An 18,859-nucleotide genomic window follows, 5' to 3' on the forward strand; every position below is an offset into this window, starting at 1 on the left:
TCTTATCTTACTCCTCTGTGGCTTGAACACAATGTGCAATATGTTTGGTCAATCGCAAGCTTTTATCATGTAACCTACAATCTAACTCTAGTAGACTCGTACACAGATTTTAAAGATTTTATACAACAGTTAGAATTTTAACTTTTGATTAGATGTACCACAAATTTTCGGTTGTAACAGACACTTTAACCCAACACTTTGTCCTACATTCTTGGTTAACTGGTATGAATGATGAAGGTCAAAGTTACGACCGAAACTTTGAGGTACATTTAATTTTGTGTTGAGATCAAAAGCTTAAAATCCTAAATTATGATGTCTACCAACACTATTTTAAAACACAAATACTGTGTAATTGATCTTATCTTAGGAATGCTTGAATACAATGCGTGATATATTTTGTCTATCACAAGCTTTTTTTATAACCTCTTATATCTAAATCTATTAATTAAGACTCATACATGTATTTCAAAGATTTTATACAACAGCTGTACTGGTGAGATAACATCATTATTTTACATACATAAAGCAAATACAGAATACTGAATCTCAGGAATGCTTGAATACAAAGTGTGACATGTTTTGTCTATCACAAACTTCTTTATAAGCATCACTATTTTATACACATAATACAAATACGGAAAACTGGATCTCAGGAATGCTCGAATACAAAGTATGATAAGCTTTGTCTATCACTAACTTCTATCAGGAAGTATCACTAATTTTTTTCAACTTTTCTGGTGCTAACTTTGGTTTAATAAAGACACTTTTTAATCTACTGTGCATATACCATGAATCCACTGTGTTATTGCAACAAATCTAAGTCATTATATACTATTCTGCATCTTGGCGAGTCTTTGACGTCAACGACCTTGAGACGGCTGTTTCTTGCAAGCATCTATGCGACATCTTTAAATGTGTGGGTGTATACACCAGCACTTTAGGAACACTCACGATTTGAAGCTGCGTCAAATGTTAAGCATACTGACTTGCCAAAGTGAGAAATAGTACAATTTATTACAGCAAATCCAATAATACACATCACTAGTGTTCTGAATCCAGGTTTCTAAGGCAAGTTTTACACATGTGTAATACATCTGAAGAGTATACATTTATTTCTCTTCAGCCAAACCTCTCTATAGCATCCACCAACTGCTCCATATCAATCAATCTTTTGACATCAGTATCATTGGTTCTCGTGCAACTAGATGAGTCGTGGGAAATCTTCCGGTAGCAAGGTATGGCATCGACACATTGGACAGGTCCTCTCTTTTGTATCGTACCACACTTTGAGACACTAGAAAATCAAACAGACATGCCAAGTTACATAGTTATAAAAATCCCAACAAATCTATAAATTTACATTTCTTGTTAGGGATGGCTTCAAACCCCAATTGTCAGTAGACTCCATCTGCCCTCACAGAACTCGGGGCCCTAACACAAAGCCTTACGATCAATGTTACGATTGATTTACCACACGTAATCTCCTGTCAAATCAAGAGCAAGATCGATCGTCTTCATGTAACAGGCCCCTGGCAATTGATAAAACACCTGTTGTTTCAATAGTACTTCACATGAAGAAATGTTCTCCTCTCTGACCCTAAGAGTGTTTCTGACAACTAATCTTAGGGATTGACCCAAAAGAATGATGATGTCTTATAAACCAAACTACAGGTAAATTAAATAATTCTTGGCGAAGTGCGAATGAACCTGTTGTGTCCATGTAGCATACCTTCATGTAGCATGCTATGCTTTCTATCGTGCTATGTGTGTGTGTGTTTATCAAAGAGCCACTAGCGTTCAGCGTGTTCAAACATGGCCAAGAATGACCAATTTACCTGTTGGACATCCATCATCAATCTGTTTGTTTTACCCTTTAAACTTTTGTCCATTTAATATTTACTTTCTTTTCCTTTCTTTGAGAAAATCCAACCGATCAAATTCTTTGGTATGTGTGCACATACAAACTACATTTGAAAAAAAATCATGCATAATCAAATAATTGCAAAAGACATGTCAGGTTACAACATCAGTGCAAAACACAAACACACTACTTGTAAAGCTCACTGTTAGTACAGAACTAAAGCTTTCTGTTAGTACAAACTAAAAGCAAACAGCACACCTTTTACAACATACAAATCAATCAGCAATTAACTTTGGGAAATCTTCAGACGTGAGTGCTGGGAAATCCTCAGATGCGTTGAGTGCAGGGAAATCGTCCGGAAGAAGAGTGTGGCAGCGACAGATGGGACATGTTCTCTCTCTGGTATCATACCAAACGCGGATGCACTAGAAAAGTGAAATCAAATATCATGGAACAAAAACAAATAAAATAACAGAAAAAATATTGATACATTAACCCCATGAGAACTACCTGACGATTGGCCAAAAAGAAGTTTTCATTATCAATTGGACCAATCAGCTGCATTGTTAGAATAATTTCACCACACCAAAAAATTGGGGTGAATTATTTGCAAAGCTCCATTCTGATTGGTGGTTAAAGTAAAGGTATCATGTAATTGACCAATCAGAGGCAATGTTAGATCGGCAGGTAGTGCTCAGGGAGTTAATAAAATTAACTGAACGTGATGCGAAGTGAAAAAAACAATGACACTGGTAATTCAGACATCAGTGAAACACACCCACTTGTGAATTCACCGATTCTCTCTGCAGTATATTGTTTGCATGTCCCACTAAAATGGGCTGTTCGGTTTAAATCCATACACCTCCCCCCCCAAAGACATTACCTTAATCTTCCACACACTGAGTGTGAATTTGAAATGTGATTACCTGAATGGGTGACTCCAATTGAAATCTACCCCCCCCCCCATGTGTGGGAGATGAAGGTCATGTCTTCCATAAATGTCATGGATTTGAACTGGAATAGCCCAACATGACCATCCACAACAAATGGGCTGTACAATCAGCATTTTCATCCCCCTTTTTTGATATTTTTCCTGCTTGAGAATGACAAGGTCAGTTAACAACTTTTGTTAAATTTAGGGGCAGGCCCGTAGCCAGGATTTTTTGTGTGGGGGTGCTGATTTGGGGGAGGATGGACCTTTTTTGACCAAAAAAAGCTTTAAAAAATCTGATTTTTTGGCTCGCTACGCTCACAAATTCTTAAATTATGCGACCTTTTGTATACGTTTGCAAATTTGGGAGGTGCGTCGCACCCCCGCACCCTCTTTAGGGGGTGCAACAATCATCAGGCATTTTTAATTTTTGGTTTTGTACATGCATTTTATAATGATGGAAAAATTTGTTTAGTTAAAAAAATATTTCAGAACTAGTTACAGCTAGCTAAATCAATCAAATATCGGAAGAAACAGAAAACGAACAAAAATTTAAATTTAGTAAGAGTCTGTTAATGAACATACTGGGAGTATGTGATTTCAAGGGTCTGGGATTTCACAAAAGTCTGAATTACCAGTGGCACCAAAACTGTAATGGACTAATACAGGATACAATAGTTAAAATACATGATTGCATTTGTGCATAAAATAAAAGACTAAAAGAAACTTAATATGATGATGTTGTCAACTGTGTCCTCAAACTGGGCAACGGTGTTAGAAATTATAAGATTACAGTTACCAAAATTCATGTTAAAACTGTGCTGGTAAATATTCATGTTGCAACAGTGAGAGTACATTTTCATGACACAGAATTATTAAAATGTTTAGGGGTACTACACCCCTCGATAATTTGTGTCTATTTTCTCAAGAACTAATAACATAGTGGTAATAAAGTTATGTATATTATAGGGGCAAGGAATCCAATTACTACACTGGAATTTCAGTGACCCAAGACAAGCGGTTCGTTATTTATGATAAGAAATAAGGTACCGCTAGGATGTACCTCATTCCGATCATATATACTGAACCGCTTGTCTTGAGTCACTGAAATTTCAGTGTAGTAATTAGATTACTTGCCCCAATAATATACATAACTTTTGTTACCAGCGTATTTTTATTTTTTGAGAAAAATGCAAAAATAGTCACAAATTTACCACAGGGGTGTAGTACCCCCTTAAGGCCAGAGTAATGGAAGACACATTCGTTCACGCCCGAATTTGAGATTTCTTGATATTTATCAACACTAACATGTATTCTTTCACTTGAAACTGATAAAATACAACTTGCTAATATTTACTCGTATTTTTACTTGATTTGTTTCACTCTTTTCAACTCTAAAAAGTCACATGGCTCAAGACAGCTTAGTAAATTGGCGGAAATAATGAGTCAGAAATGCCGAATGCTAAATATTGTGATTACGCAGCGATTCAAGGCGTAGCGTGACGCGACGTTAACTCTGCGCAGCGTATGTCCAACGCAGTCAAGGCGCATTCGGTATGTTGTTCACGCCAGCAAATGTGGTGTAAACAAAACAACAATTTGCAGTGAAAATGCCACTTGGATTTTTTAATTATTTTGAATTTTGGCGCACTGAAAGCAGAGATTATAGATTCATTGGTGCAAAAAGATGCATATTTAGACCATGCACCAGATACAGCTTTTGCAAGTGTGAAAGTCTGACCGTTTTAAAGTTTAAGGACGTTTTGTGCATAATTTTGACATTTTTTTACTAAAACGTCGATTTCTCAGAGTTCACTTTTTGACAATATTGTGCGATTTTGTGACAAGATAACTCGAAAAATATGCAAGCAAAGGGTAAACTTTTGCACTATCCTTTAGAGTACATCAAAGTCTAGGGAAGGTTTTTTCATTTTTTCAAAATATTTGTTTTAAACAAAAATATACACCATTATGTGCAATTTTTAGCTTAATAGAGTGACAAAATGGCTTTTTTCACATGTTTTTTCAATATTTCGGAAAAAAGATAATTTCAAAAATATAAAAAACCTTCCCTAAGTTCATGTCTCTTCTTCATGAAAAGCTAACTGAATTTTTTTTACTCCGAACGGATATTTTTCTAAGTTGTCACAAAAAAATTGGGGTAAAAAAGTGAATTTTTGTGATTTTTTCAAAAACTTGAGATTTTGGAACAAATCTGACGTCACCATGGGATTCCTTGACTCATTTCCTTTCCAAAAATGTATAGTTTTATATACTTTGGACATACAATTCAGAAATAATGATGCTCGAAAAGGTCCACGTTCTCTCCCATTACTCTGCCCTTAAGCAACCATGGATTAAGCAACCATACTATAGCATGAAATCTGAATGTTAGTTGTGAAGCCTGTTCTACAGAATAACAAAACAAGGCTGTGATGCTGACGTTTTACTGATAGGTGACCAGAACAGTGGGTACCGGTCACATGCAAGTCCATGGTAAGTCCCACAATCTGGTCAATTCACCATAGAAGTGACAGAGCAATTCTGGACATATTTGAATGTATTGCCCTGCACTAGATGTTACATCATCATAACAATAGTTCCTCTACATTTAAAAGGGCATTTCGTGATCCACAGCCTCATCCCCACTTTTCTCAAAAAAAGTTGAGATTTTATATCACTGGAAACCTCTGGCTACATAATGTTTATGTACAAAATATTTCATGCAAATTAATTCGTTTAGCGAAGATATCGTGAAATTTGAATTTCGTTCTGGTATACCAGAACGAAATTACAACACATTGTCTATGGAGCAGTGTAATACACATAATCATGCATAACTCATAAACGTAAAATCGGAATCAACTGAAATTTTGGGAATAGGCTTTTTTTCGTGGATACCGGTATGTAATGTCATAAAAAGAGGATGCTAGGATCACGAAATACTCCTTTAATAAGGATACAGATCTGGATTGCAATGCTATAGAAATTTCACATTATACCGAGTCCATGTATCGCACCTGTTGGATTAGTGACTGCACACATACACAGGTGATGAGTGCAACCTGGATTTAGAGCTACCAAAATAGAGCTACTTAGTACTATCAAGTAGAGCTGGCTTGGGTACAAGGGTAAATTCAGGGGCAACAGAATACAGTGACTTAATAAAGATAAGCCCTGTTTCTACATGTAGACAAAAATGCCCATGAAGCCTGCCAAAAATGGTATTTTTACAAGTGGTCATTCAGGCCCCTAGTATACGCTGATGAAGTGACGTAATAAATCGGATTAACTACCATAGCAATAGGTGAAAACAATTTTGAATATATCGCGCTGCACTACAAGCAGGTTGCACTCATCACCTGTGTAAGTCTGCAATCATAGATTGAATACAATACCGATCTTTTCAAAGATACTAATCTTACAGGTGCAAGTGATCAGCATGATATGGTTCAATGCAGAGGTACCGCATGAACTTATCAGTGCAGCCCGGTATATTCAAAAATAGTTTTCACCTATTGCTATGGTAGTTAATCCAATTATTACATAACTTCGCCAGCATATGGCCCAGGCTAATTGCCCTGCCCCACCCCCTTTGTCAATGGTCTGAGCGTTACTATGGCAATGTCTAAAATCCATCTTGCATATTTGTTTGGGATCCTATAACTCACCTCGTCATGGAACATATGTCCACAGTCCAGCATCCTAATCTTCAATGCTGTATGACTGCTGCCTCTTTTACTACCTCCTGGCATGGTCCTCAAATCATCTTGACAAATCACGCAGATATCATCGCATTCATCATGCTGCAAAAATCAATAATAAAGAAGCAAATCTCAATTAATTTTCAGTTTCCATTAGTGGTGACATGTTACTATGCTAAAGGTATTGGCATCAACTTTGATTTGCGAGTTTCAGAAGGCAAGCAACAACAATGATGTATGCATCTACGAAGCAAACTTTGACATGGTTTCTAACCCGAACAAATAACAATGGCTGTTTAAGCATAACCATGATAACCTAATTGTGAGAAAAAGATTATTATACCCACTCTAATAGTTTGTGTCACTTATGTTTGGTAGTGACGTCAACATGTGTCTCTGTAAGCGAGCGAGAGTGTTCTGATTGTGCTGTCTTTACATACACAAGCCTATTTTGACTTGACATCACTACCAAACGGACACAAGATATAATTCCACTTGAGTGAGAAGGATAAGTTAGGTACAAGGGGGTATCAAAAAGTTTTAGAAATCGCCCAGAAGTGAAAGAGCTATATCAATGAAATTTTGTCAGTGCAATCACTGGTCCTTATGTACACTATGATGCAAAATGGTCTCATAAGAATGTTTACTTTTTTTACAGGCGCTAGATGTCAGTACCTGCCTATGTAACCGCATAACCAGCAAAATGGAGAAAATTATTGAGGCATGTAGCATGATTAAGTTCCATGTTAAGGGTTACAGTGATGAATCTGTGATGAAATTAAAAATTCATTTTCCAAAAAGCAACAGTGACAATATCACAATCACCACCGAAGATAACTTTCATTTCATCATCAATTTTCTAGGCACTGCAACCCTTCAAATGCAGGATCTTAATAACGCTGCTTGCCTCAATTTTCTCAATCTTGCAGTTTATGCGCAGTAACTGGGGCAGCAGGTTATTAGCATCTAGCATCGCCTGTAAAAAAGTAAACATACTTATGAGACCATTTTTGCACCATAGTGTACATAAGGACCAGTGATTGCACTGACAAAATTTCATTGATATAGCTCTTTCACTTCTGGGCGATTTCTAAAACTTTTGATACCCCTCGTATGTTGTTTCATATCTCAACACCCCCTCTCACTAAATTGGAATTAGCAAGTCTATTGAGTGAATAATTGAGGATTATTTTCCTGCTTATAAGACCAGTACAATGAGTACATGGTTTGATGTTTCAGATATTAAATGCTATGCCACAACTTGAAACCCTTGATAGCAAAATCTGAACCACCTTTTAGTTATCCAATTTTCCCAGTAGATAAAATTCACAACTTTTGGTTGTATAAATCTATTGAATTTAACATTAAATACTCAGTTCTTGTGAAACTATGCACTTCTTGTATACTTTAGTAAGCCAATCTATAACTATATAAGTTTCAACAGCCTTGGGTCTTTGGTCCTTTCAAATGAATCTCAAAAATGAAATGAAGATTTGCGGAAACATTAAAATTGGGAAAAGGTCAAAGTGCTGTTACTGATTAATGTTGCAGACATATCAATGGAATGCTTTTCCATGAGCTGTTGAGGAAAGCGTGACAAAAGTTTACAGCTTGTGCAATTCCTGAAGACATGATTAGTATGATTCCATTTCATACTAAGCGCTTAAAGTTAACACTACGCCGCAATTGCTTTGCGATGCATTGCGTTCCCGCACTGCATCATACTGCAAAGTTAAATACATTTTAACTTGGAAATGCGATGAGTAGCAGTAACTTGCGGCAAAATGTAAACGATACATTGGCAACGCAAGTGCAGCGTAGTATGAACGGACCTGATGTCAGGCAACAGTATTAATATCAGTACATATTTACATCGGTAACAGCACCAATCTTAGCAACAAATTTTCAAATGTGGCATTAATTTCTATCTTGTCAATGAAACACAGTGTTATGGGTGGTGATCGAATGTGCAGGTAAATGAAAAGTGTAGGCTAAATACATAATAGGATAAGGCTAAAAGAAGTTAGTCTCAGAAGATGGTACACATCTTTTAAAATCATGTTTTTGTGGATTACTTGTGTCATGTTTTTGTGGATTACTTGTGTCAGATTTCTTTTCCATGTCAAGAAAAAACTTGACAACAAACTCCATAGAACCAAAATAAAATTGCATATGTAGGGTATTTTCTTCTACTGAAACAAACTTGTTTTAGCCTAATGATCAGATGATGAACTGCTAGTTGGGTAATCTACTTAAAACCAACATGTAAACTTTGATGTGGAGGTTTAATCAAGCATAGCTGATGTTCAAAGCAAACTTAAAAATAATGAATTATCTTTGGGTGATAACTTTGCCATGAAATCAAAGCAAAACTGCAAGAAATAAAAAAGGTCATTAGTTTGTAAATAATAATGAAATCATTTACAATTTTGCAGAATCCTTTGCACCCAGAGATCTTGCAGATTCCCTGAAAATAACAAGCAATGGGCTATTCCAGTTGAAATCCTTACACCCCTATGGAAGACATGACATTAATCTCCCACACAGGGAGTGTGGATTTCAAATGGGGCAACCTGAATGGCTGACTCCATTTGACCTATATGATATGATGATGGTGAAATAAACTTGAACTTGAAATCTACAACCCCCCCCTGGGAGATTAAGGTCATGTCTTCCATGGGGGTATAAGGATTTCAACTGGAATAGCCCAACGAACATGAAAACAAATTAGTACCAAATGTGAAACATCAATTACATCTTTTTTAATGGCTAAATAATGTCACTCATCACCCACTCCCTCACATGTTTGTCTTCTCTCTCCTGCCATCCTTCCCAGCCCTGCTACCCCCCCCCCTTCATTCCTCTCTCACTCTCACACCATCACTGTGCATCATAACTGAAACATTTTCTCTCCTAAATACTGAAGAATAGAGATGTGATTCAAACTCCTATTCTTAGTAGCGTCAACTTTCTCCATCAAACCTCATACTGATCATGTGATGATGGTAGGGAATTGGACAGTAGTGCATACAGATGGTTCACTTTGCTACTTGCACAAACATCAAAAAACATCAAGTTCAATGCTGTGAAGGTTGTATGAGGAAGATTAATGTGACAAAATTTTAAATGGTTTAAAAAATGTTTGAGCAGTAGCACTCTGCTTTTCAATCAAAGAATTCACCTTCATAACCTGTACAATAACCTGATTTCTAGTGAAGACAACACTAAAAATGGCATAATGAAAATATTCAGATGCACAGAGTCATTGGTCTGATGCGACTTGTGTGGTTGACCACACCACATGTATACTAAGTGTATCTAGTACTCACCCTATTGCCAGCTGGTTTAGACACCATGTACCTTGGGTTGCTATTCTTGATATGACTACTAGCTTCCTTCACCAGTACTGCCATAGAAACACCACTCAGGCTACCTAGATGATCTACTCGTACTTGTTTCATGGTCTCCATAACCTCTTTTCTGTGTGGGAAATTAAGAGTTTAACGTTAAAATGACAGGAACAACCCAGTAGTCTGGAGGGTCATCCCGGGAGGGTCATTAGACCAAAAAGAGTCAAGTTGAATTTTAGGTTTGGGTTAAGATTAGGGTTAGCATGAAAGTTAAGGTAACATTAGGGTTATGATTTGTGTAAGGGATAGTGTTAGGGATAGGGTTAGTATTAGAGTTAGATGCAGTTAGGTTTTGGGTTACGGTTATGACTAGGGCTTAGGTTATAGTAGGGATGACCATCAAAATTTCATGTTGCCCCTATTGCTACAAAAGATTGGTTTCTGGATAGAACTCATCAACAGAAGTATTTTGGTGGTTAAATGGTCAAAATCTGTCAAAAACTTTTTGAATTATGAACTTTCCATTCTGACCGGTCATTGGAACGAAATAAAATGACAAAGTCCAAAAATAGCAATTGGGAGCAAAATTGGCATAAGCATATATTTACCTTTATATATTTTTTATTTTAACATATATGCAAACATGAAACAAGCATATTGTGAAAGTATCAAAGGGTTTCTTATGAAATGGCACTTTACTAGTCAATGGCATAAATTATTTTTTCAAACCGAGGCATTGAAATCATGCATTTAGAGAACATTTGCCAAAAATCATCCAAGATGGCCGATATGGCTCAAAATCAAAATTGCACTAAGTCTAGGTGAACTTTTTTTTCACAACCAAAAATGTAAATGTTATTGGGTTTAATATGACCAATTAGGTGTATGCAAACAAAATCTTAAGTGCCATTGAAGCTCATTGACTCATTCACAACAATAGAGGTTTATCCACTTCACTCAAAAGGCGCTGGTTCCCGTAGTATTCCTCATTCAAACCAATCCAATGCATGACCTCGGAGTTACTTGCATGACTTTGGTGGGCTATTTTGAAACAGTTATGGTTGCACATTCAGGTACTTCTTTTGAAAGTCCTAAACAAGGTATAGCAGTCGCTGATAGGATATGCAGCTTATAGAACACGGATAACCTCTATGGCAGCTTTGCATGCTTTAGCTAGCAACATGCAGTTCTTGTGTTGTCACAACACAATGTGTGTCTTACCCAGCAGCAAGTTGTAGATGGTATAGGCCTAAATATAAGAAAACGTTTAGGGTTGGGATCAGGTGAAAAATACATCGAATGAGAACGAAACTTCACATGAACCATGAAAATGATCAGTCTTGTGTATAGAGAGTTGCCCCACCACCAACACGTGTCCTAGTCCGTATTCTTTAGTCCTTTCCCAGTATTTTCGAGAACAAGCAGTGCAAACACTTGAAAACAGTACTATAGTCTGTCTCGCCTCAAGTTGAGAGTAAGGCTATGTTGGGCTTTGCAGTGGCAGATTCAAATTGCATATGCTAACCTAATTAATCTCACAGGTTCTAAACATACACATAGAAGGGCAATTTGTCAGTACGCTGTCGACACAAGCATGTAAACTCAGATTCAAATCTGCCACTGCAAAATCCAACATGGTGTTACTCTCAACTGGAGACAAGACACACTACAGTTGGCAGAGTCTAATGCATAACCTTTAAGCAAGCACTATAAATCATGCGAGTAAAACAAGATTTCTCACTCGTAATTTGGATATATGTTGTTGGGCAGGAAAAACCTATGTGCTTTTGGCCCACGAACATGTTTAAAACAAAACTGCCAACAGGTTACATAGGAGGTTTTGCTTTAAACATGTTCAGGGGCCAATGACACAGGAGGTTTTCCGGCCAAACACAGAGTCACATTTACCTTGTAAGTCCTGGGAATTGTCTAGCCAGAGCAGAGTGAATCTTATCCAAAGACCCAATGCCTTTGGATAGAGGTTTAGGGGCTTCATGCTTTTGTTGTTGTTGTTGCTGCTGCTCCTGCTGCTGCTGCTCAATTATGTCTAGAGGTTTTTTCTTCTTTTTACCAACCTAATGAGCAACAGATAATGAATGCCCACAATTAGGAACGCATACACACACATTTATCGGAACATAAGTTTTTTGCAACATCAAAGATAATGCTAACCCTGGATATCTTGTACTAGGACAGTAGGCACGTACAGTGCGCAGCTATTAACCCTGTACGGTGTAATACTACTGTCTGTTCAATTAGCTTAGATTCTCGTATTTTTAAGATATTTGAGAAAATAAAGAATTTTGGTCAAAGTCATCAAAGAAAAGTGTTAGCACAGCCTTAGACCCAATGTGATTTTAACTTTTCAAATTCCAAAGTTCAATTTAAAACCCCATTTCTTTTCAATTTTGCCTCATTTTAGGCAGTTACTTGGGTCCACCAAAAGGGTTCGCGACCTTTTCACAAATCGAGTGGGGACGGTCCATTCTCAACTTAGGGCATAGACCCTATCCAATTTAGCAAAACAATCTGTCTACCAATCTGTCCTGTCATTTCAATTGTAATACCGTTCCGGTTATTGGGTAGGATCTATAGGTGACAATGATTCACCGGTTTTTGTTGCACGAAATTATATACAAAAATACGTTTTATGCATAACATTATGCTGAGCATTATTTTTTCCTAAAATAATGACATTAAAATTATGGATTTCGTTCTTATTTCAACTGGTTTACAATGTAAATTGAGTTTTGTTTTACATGTTTAATACCATCATTCCTTTCCAAGAATATCAGCATTCACTTGACATTTTCATATACAGTGACTTTCTGTAACCTCATTGTTTTAAATAATATTTTCTTGTACAACAGTTCTTTTGTTTCCAAATGTCCTTCACATAGTTTGTATTCAACAAACAAAACGAAATAAAAAAAATAAATTGTAGTTTTATAATAGGCCTAGGCCTACACCTTCACAGATCCATTCACACAATAAATAAATAAATAAATAAATAAATAAATATATAAATAAATAAACAAACAAACAAACAAACAAACAAACAAACAAACAAACAAACAAACAAACAAACAAACAAACAAACAAACAAACAAACAAACAAACAGTAAGTAATGTATTTATTTATGCTGGGCCTACCCCAGAAACCCTTAGTTCATCTTCACATTTTTATAATAACGTAATGTTTCAACAGTGGGGTTTAAACACAAATTAGGCCTACTGACAAATATAGCTATTTAGCTGGACAATACTTCCTGATGCGGATGGTCAAATAAATACTATCTCAGCGCATCTAATTATTATGACTTTCGTCCCCATTGCACTAAATGGATTGATTCAAAAAAGTTTATGGTACCCGATGTTCTACGGCTCTTTATAAAAATATCAAGGGAAAAGACCAAAATTGAAAAGAAATGGGGTTTCAAATTGAACTTTAGAATTTGAAAAGTATAAATCACGTTGGGTCTAAGGCTGTGCTAACACTTTTCTTTGATGACTTTGACCACAATGTTTTATTTTTTCATATATCTTAAAAATACAAGAATCTAAGCTAATTGAACAGACAGTAGGTCGATGATCGAGGATAATCATGCCCTTTTATGTCTTTTGGACCAGCCCATATTTTAAAAGATCTTTAATTACTTGAGATATAATTATACTTTGACAACTCTTCCTATGCCTTTGTACAGAAGCAAAATGTTGTTAATCTGTGAAGAATCCACACTTTTCCTGTAGCGTGACGCGAACGCAACGGAAACGCGCATACATGTTACGATTAGAGCGCGTAAAATTGGTCATGACTGGAACTTGGTTTACATAATGAATTCAGTTGGAGAAAGTGGCTTAACATTGCCATTTTATTTTGTAGTTTTATTGCTGATATCAAAAGTGAAATCAATGATCTTCTTGTAAGGTTAAGTAGCAATAACTAAAATAATCATGTGAATTAGACGATCTTTAGCTTATTTACGTCGTTGAAAGGGATTCAATCATGTTTCGCCGTTGTTTATCACCGTTTAACAACTCGGGTCCGGCACTTCTGCGTGGTTTACTTCACAAATAGAATTAACTGCAACATTAGTTTATTTACTCACAGCCACATCACATTTCACCCTTGCTGCTAATATACTTACCACTGTTGTCCACCCACCATCTACATCATCTATGGGTGCTAACCCACCCACACCTGATGTCCCTGACCAGGCTGCACTCCCCTTCCTCTTAACACTGGGCTTTCCTGCCTGCTCACTCTTCCCTATTGCCTTCAGAGTAACCCCTCCGCTGCGCGTCATACGCGGCACTACCCGTGACTTCAGCTGGTGAGGGAGGTCGTCCCATCTTTGGCCTAGGTCTTCAGTAGGTGATTTACTCCTGGTGGCTTTGATAGCTTCCGATTTAGGGAACTTTGGAACATCCGTGGCGACAGGTGCAGGGTCTTGAGTAACTTCAGGTTGACTATCTTGACTTAATGATTCAATTGATTGGGAGCTATTTACAGGGTCGCTAGCTTGGTCATAATCTATTGGGTCTAGTTGCATGTAGGTCTGGCTACCATCAGTCTCTGGTGCATTTGAGTTGCCCTCCTGAGATGTATACAGACTTTCCTATTAAAGGGAAAAAAATTATAATTGTCATCATATTGCTATAAAGCAGATGCTACAAGTGACTTCACAGTGATATTTTTCTAATCCCTCTATCAGACAACAACTAGCCGATATCACCAATTCGCTGCCGTAGGGTACGTTAGTATCCATTGGTTACTGGTTCAAGCCTGGGCTCATACACCTGTTCCGAATTATGATATGCCATAGGCTTCGTGTTGTGATCATTTCGATCAGTGGTTCATAACAAACAGGTCATATTCTAACGTGGACTACGCCAGCGAATAAGTTATTGCTGCCATATTATAGTACAGACATCCATAGCAGTTGAACTTGAGGCAATTTGATTACAAGTTACTCAGCCATTTTGGTCACATCTGAATTGCTGTTAGCGTTTGCACAATCCCTATCAGCCAGCATTTGATCAACAGTGATTTGTCTCTTTTATAACTGCCCCTCCCAGTGTTTGATTGTCCTTATCTGACCGACCCTAATCTGACAAATTTAGAATGTTAGTTTTTGGGTTTGTTTACTGTACATATGAATACCTAACTTTACAAATGCTTTTTTACAAAACTATTAGCAACTGAATATTGAATATGTCCGATTTCAGACCGATTTTGCTTGATCACACCACAAATGATCAATATTATGAACTTTAAAAAAATACTCATTTTGTTGACACAGAATTTCTACATACCCATTGGTTCACCACATCTCCATCTTGTGATGTGTCCACCTGTCCACCCGTTTGCTCCACCTGTTGCACCTCTTGCTCTCCATAGTATTGCTGCTGTGGCTGATACTGATTGGACTGATATTGATTATCCACCTTGTCTGGACTTACAAAGTACTCTGACCCCATTTCCTCGCTCTGGTATGTTTCTGTCTGATAAGACATCGCTTCGGGCTGTGTCTCATAAGACATCACCTCAGGTTGATTTTGAGGATGTGTTTCATCAGATTCTCTTCCGTAACTTGTCGTTCCTACGTGGGCACTAACACTTGTTTCATGATCACCTGAATGCTCTTGCTGATACTGATACTGAGCGGCTGCTTCCTCATATTCAGCCTTTGCTTCCTGCACACTACTTTCCACATTACTAACATGGGGTTCTACTTGTCCTGGATTATCTTCAGCCATGTATTGGGTTGGAACTGCCTCTCGATGACTTAGTTGAGTTGGTACTGTCTCTGGTTGACTTACTACCTCTGGCTGACTTGTTCCCAATCCAGATGGGCTGCTCACATGTCTTGTACGTTGTGTTACACCTGATGCGTCCTCTTGATATAACGGTAACGGCATGCCCATATTGAACATGGGCAACTGTGGAAACAAAGGAGCCGTCGCTGGTTGTACATCATCAGCACCGGATGTGCTCTGCGAACGCTTCTTATACGTGCTGGCAAGACTACGTTGCTTCATGGCGAAATTGAACGCGCTGCTTCCAAGAAGCGGGTTCCTCGCTATTTCAGGTTTGTTGGTCTGCTTAGTGCTTTCTACACTGATTGATGCAGATGGGGCCGTTGCAGACGAACCTTGGCTCCTTGAGGCAAAAGGCTTTCCTGTGTCGGGATTGAGCCCTAATCGGCGCTGGATGCATCTTAGTCTATCCTCGCGCGACTGGCGATTGTACGGATGGTGCATGCTACTTGGCTGTATATAAAAATCACAAAAACACACAAAGGAAAGTTCTTCATTCATCAATGTAACACAGTTGAATCGGTAGCAGCTGCCGATCACTTTATCACTTTATCCATTTTATTTACCTCCTGCAAGATGCAGTTATTTGGATAGAGGCTCTTGTGATGACTTCTAGAGCAACTGTGCATCCGGAGGAACCATCTCATTATTTTGTCTAAAATTGCAACACAACCCAGCAAACATTTGGCACATTTTCATTGCTTCTTAAAAAATTTTAAACGGCTCACAGCAGGCCTCAAATTTTATTAATTTGTTGGGGCACCCATTTTCAAGGTCACTGGGCAAAGACAATGGGCACCTAGGTCAACAAGTGATGAAGAGCGCCTTGATCAGTTGACAAAGATCTGGAGTACCACGGCCAAAACTGAAATAGGGCAGGCAATGGCCTCAGTGGCCTCCCTGAAATTTGAGCCCTGGCTCAAAGAGGTTACCACAAAACTTTAAAATGTTGGCTCTAGCAAAAAGGTTGTTCACAACATTTTACAATGTTTTCAAAAAAGGTTTCAGAAAACATGGTTCATACTGTTATTTGAAAGTTGACAACACATTTTATACTAATAATGTTAGTTTGGCAGGTAGTGCTCAGGGGGTTAACACACTGGTGAGGGAAGAGGTAAAAGAAGTTTAACTACATCTTGTTCATCTTAGTTAAAGCCTTAAAGTTAACTCCATAACTTCCATACTGACCTGCTGACCACAAAGAGAGCCCAATGAGAACAAAGGAGCTGATCCGGCTAGATTGGGCATGCTAGGCGTCGGCTTGGACATATCCAGATCTGGCTGTAACAGTCTGTCAAAATTAACATGGAAACAATGATATAAATAAACTCTGTCATAAATCAGTCCATCAATGAAATATATTCTCCATCACCTTAAAGTATTCTCCTTATCACCCTATAACATATGACAGGCATGAGAATAGAGTTTCATAACAAAACAGGAAAATCTGAAAAAGCAGGAAAAATGCATAAAATGTGGCAAAAATTCTCCAAAACTGGCTAAAAATAAATAAAAATGCAGAAATGTGGACACCTAAAAAGCAGGAATTTGAGTACAAAAATTCTCATGCCTGAGAAGTGATATGATGAGACTTATGACAACACACACTCACACACACATATTCGCTACCTGTGATGGACATGTACAGTACTATTCAAATGCAGACATTGTGTATTCAATTATCGCCACACCACAGATATAGCGCCATTTTTGTATGTAAATTTTTCGCACAAATGAAGTGATTTTTTTACAGGAAAAGTGCACCAGTTTGGTGCCCAAAGGGAGACGTAGTGTCAAACATATTAAGATTACAAAGACTGTCCACGCTTAAAAATATGTGCTTATTTGCAGCTTTAAATACAATGAATGTTCATATTTTAGGGTGATTGCCCATGACCACGCCCATGACCATTTATCTTCATCAACATGCATTTTTACTTGCCTGCTAGTCATGTCTTTGAGTTCATCCAGCCCTGCGTCTGATATAGTGTCTGAGGGTGTTATATTAATCTGACTACTAGAGCTACCAGTACTTGCCTGCTAGTCATGTCTTTGAGTTCATCTAGCCCTGCGTCTGATATAGTGTCTGAGGGTGTTATATTAATCTGACTACTAGAGCTACCAGTACTTGCCTGCTAGTCATGTCTTTGAGTTCATCCAGCCCTGCGTCTGATATAGTGTCTGAGGGTGTTATATTAATCTGACTACTAGAGCTACCGGGTACTTGCCTGCTAGTCATGTCTTTGAGTTCATCTAGCCCTGCGTCTGATATAGTGTCTGAGGGGGTTATATTAATCTGACTACTAGAGCTACCAGTACTTGCCTGCTAGTCATGTCTTTGAGTTCATCCAGCCCTGCGTCTGATATAGTGTCTGAAGGTGTTATATTAATCTGACTACTAGAGCTACCAGTACTTGCCTGCTAGTCATGTCTTTGAGTTCATCCAGCCCTGCGTCTGATATAGTGTCTGAGGGGGTTATATTAATCTGACTACTAGAGCTACCAGTACTTGCCTGCTAGTCATGTCTTTGAGTTCATCTAGCCCTGCGCCTGATATAGTGTCTGAAGGTGTTATATTAATCTGACTACTAGAGCTACCAGTACTTGCCTGCTAGTCATGTCTTTGAGTTCATCCAGCCCTGCGTCTGATATAGTGTCTGAGGGTGTTATATTAATCTGACTACTAGAGCTACCGGTACTTGCCTGCTAGTCATGTCTTTGAGTTCATCCAGCCCTGCGTCTGATATAGTGTCTGAGGGTGTTATATTAATCTGACTACTAGAGCTACCAGTACTTGCCTGCTAGTCATGTCTTTGAGTTCATCCAGCCCTGCGTCTGATATAGTGTCTGAGGGTGTTATATTAATCTGACTACTAGAGCTACCAGTACTTGCCTGCTAGTCATGTCTTTGAGTTCATCTAGCCCTGCGTCTGATATAGTGTCTGAGGGGGTTATATTAATCTGACTACTAGAGCTACCAGTACTTGCCTGCTAGTCATGTCTTTGAGTTCATCCAGCCCTGCGTCTGATATAGTGTCTGAGGGGGTTATATTAATCTGACTACTAGAGCTACCGGTACTTGCCTGCTAGTCATGTCTTTAAGTTCATCCAGCCCTGCGTCTGATATAGTGTCTGAGGGGGTTATATTAATCTGACTACTAGAGCTACCAGTACTTGCCTGCTAGTCATGTCT

General features: G+C 38.0%; 1 protein-coding gene across 4 annotated transcripts; it reads right to left on the reverse strand.

Annotated features, from left to right (window-relative positions):
* Positions 1 to 1,195: 1,195 nt before the first annotated feature.
* Positions 1,196 to 18,838, reverse strand: LOC140153729 (uncharacterized). Of its 4 annotated transcripts, none has more exons than XM_072176667.1 (9): positions 18,750 to 18,838; positions 16,855 to 16,957; positions 15,163 to 16,119; positions 13,995 to 14,465; positions 11,755 to 11,921; positions 9,826 to 9,976; positions 6,464 to 6,598; positions 2,120 to 2,286; positions 1,196 to 1,294 (listed from the first exon to the last, which is right to left on the reverse strand). In XM_072176667.1, exons 1-8 carry the CDS (start codon positions 18,758 to 18,760, stop codon positions 2,137 to 2,139), a joined length of 2,145 nt encoding a protein of 714 aa, XP_072032768.1. In that variant the 5' UTR covers positions 18,761 to 18,838; the 3' UTR covers positions 1,196 to 1,294; positions 2,120 to 2,136. The 4 variants fall into 4 exon arrangements, with proteins under 4 accessions (XP_072032768.1, XP_072032703.1, XP_072032775.1 ...); XM_072176602.1 differs by lacking the exon at positions 18,750 to 18,838 and adding an exon at positions 17,609 to 17,714; XM_072176659.1 differs by lacking the exon at positions 18,750 to 18,838 and adding an exon at positions 17,609 to 17,714 and having other exon boundaries at positions 1,203 to 1,294; positions 2,134 to 2,286.
* Between the last annotated feature and the right edge of the window lie 21 nt (positions 18,839 to 18,859).

Source organism: Amphiura filiformis, chromosome 1 (genome assembly GCF_039555335.1).
Source record: "Amphiura filiformis chromosome 1, Afil_fr2py, whole genome shotgun sequence".
Lineage (NCBI taxonomy): Eukaryota > Metazoa > Echinodermata > Ophiuroidea > Amphilepidida > Amphiuridae > Amphiura > Amphiura filiformis.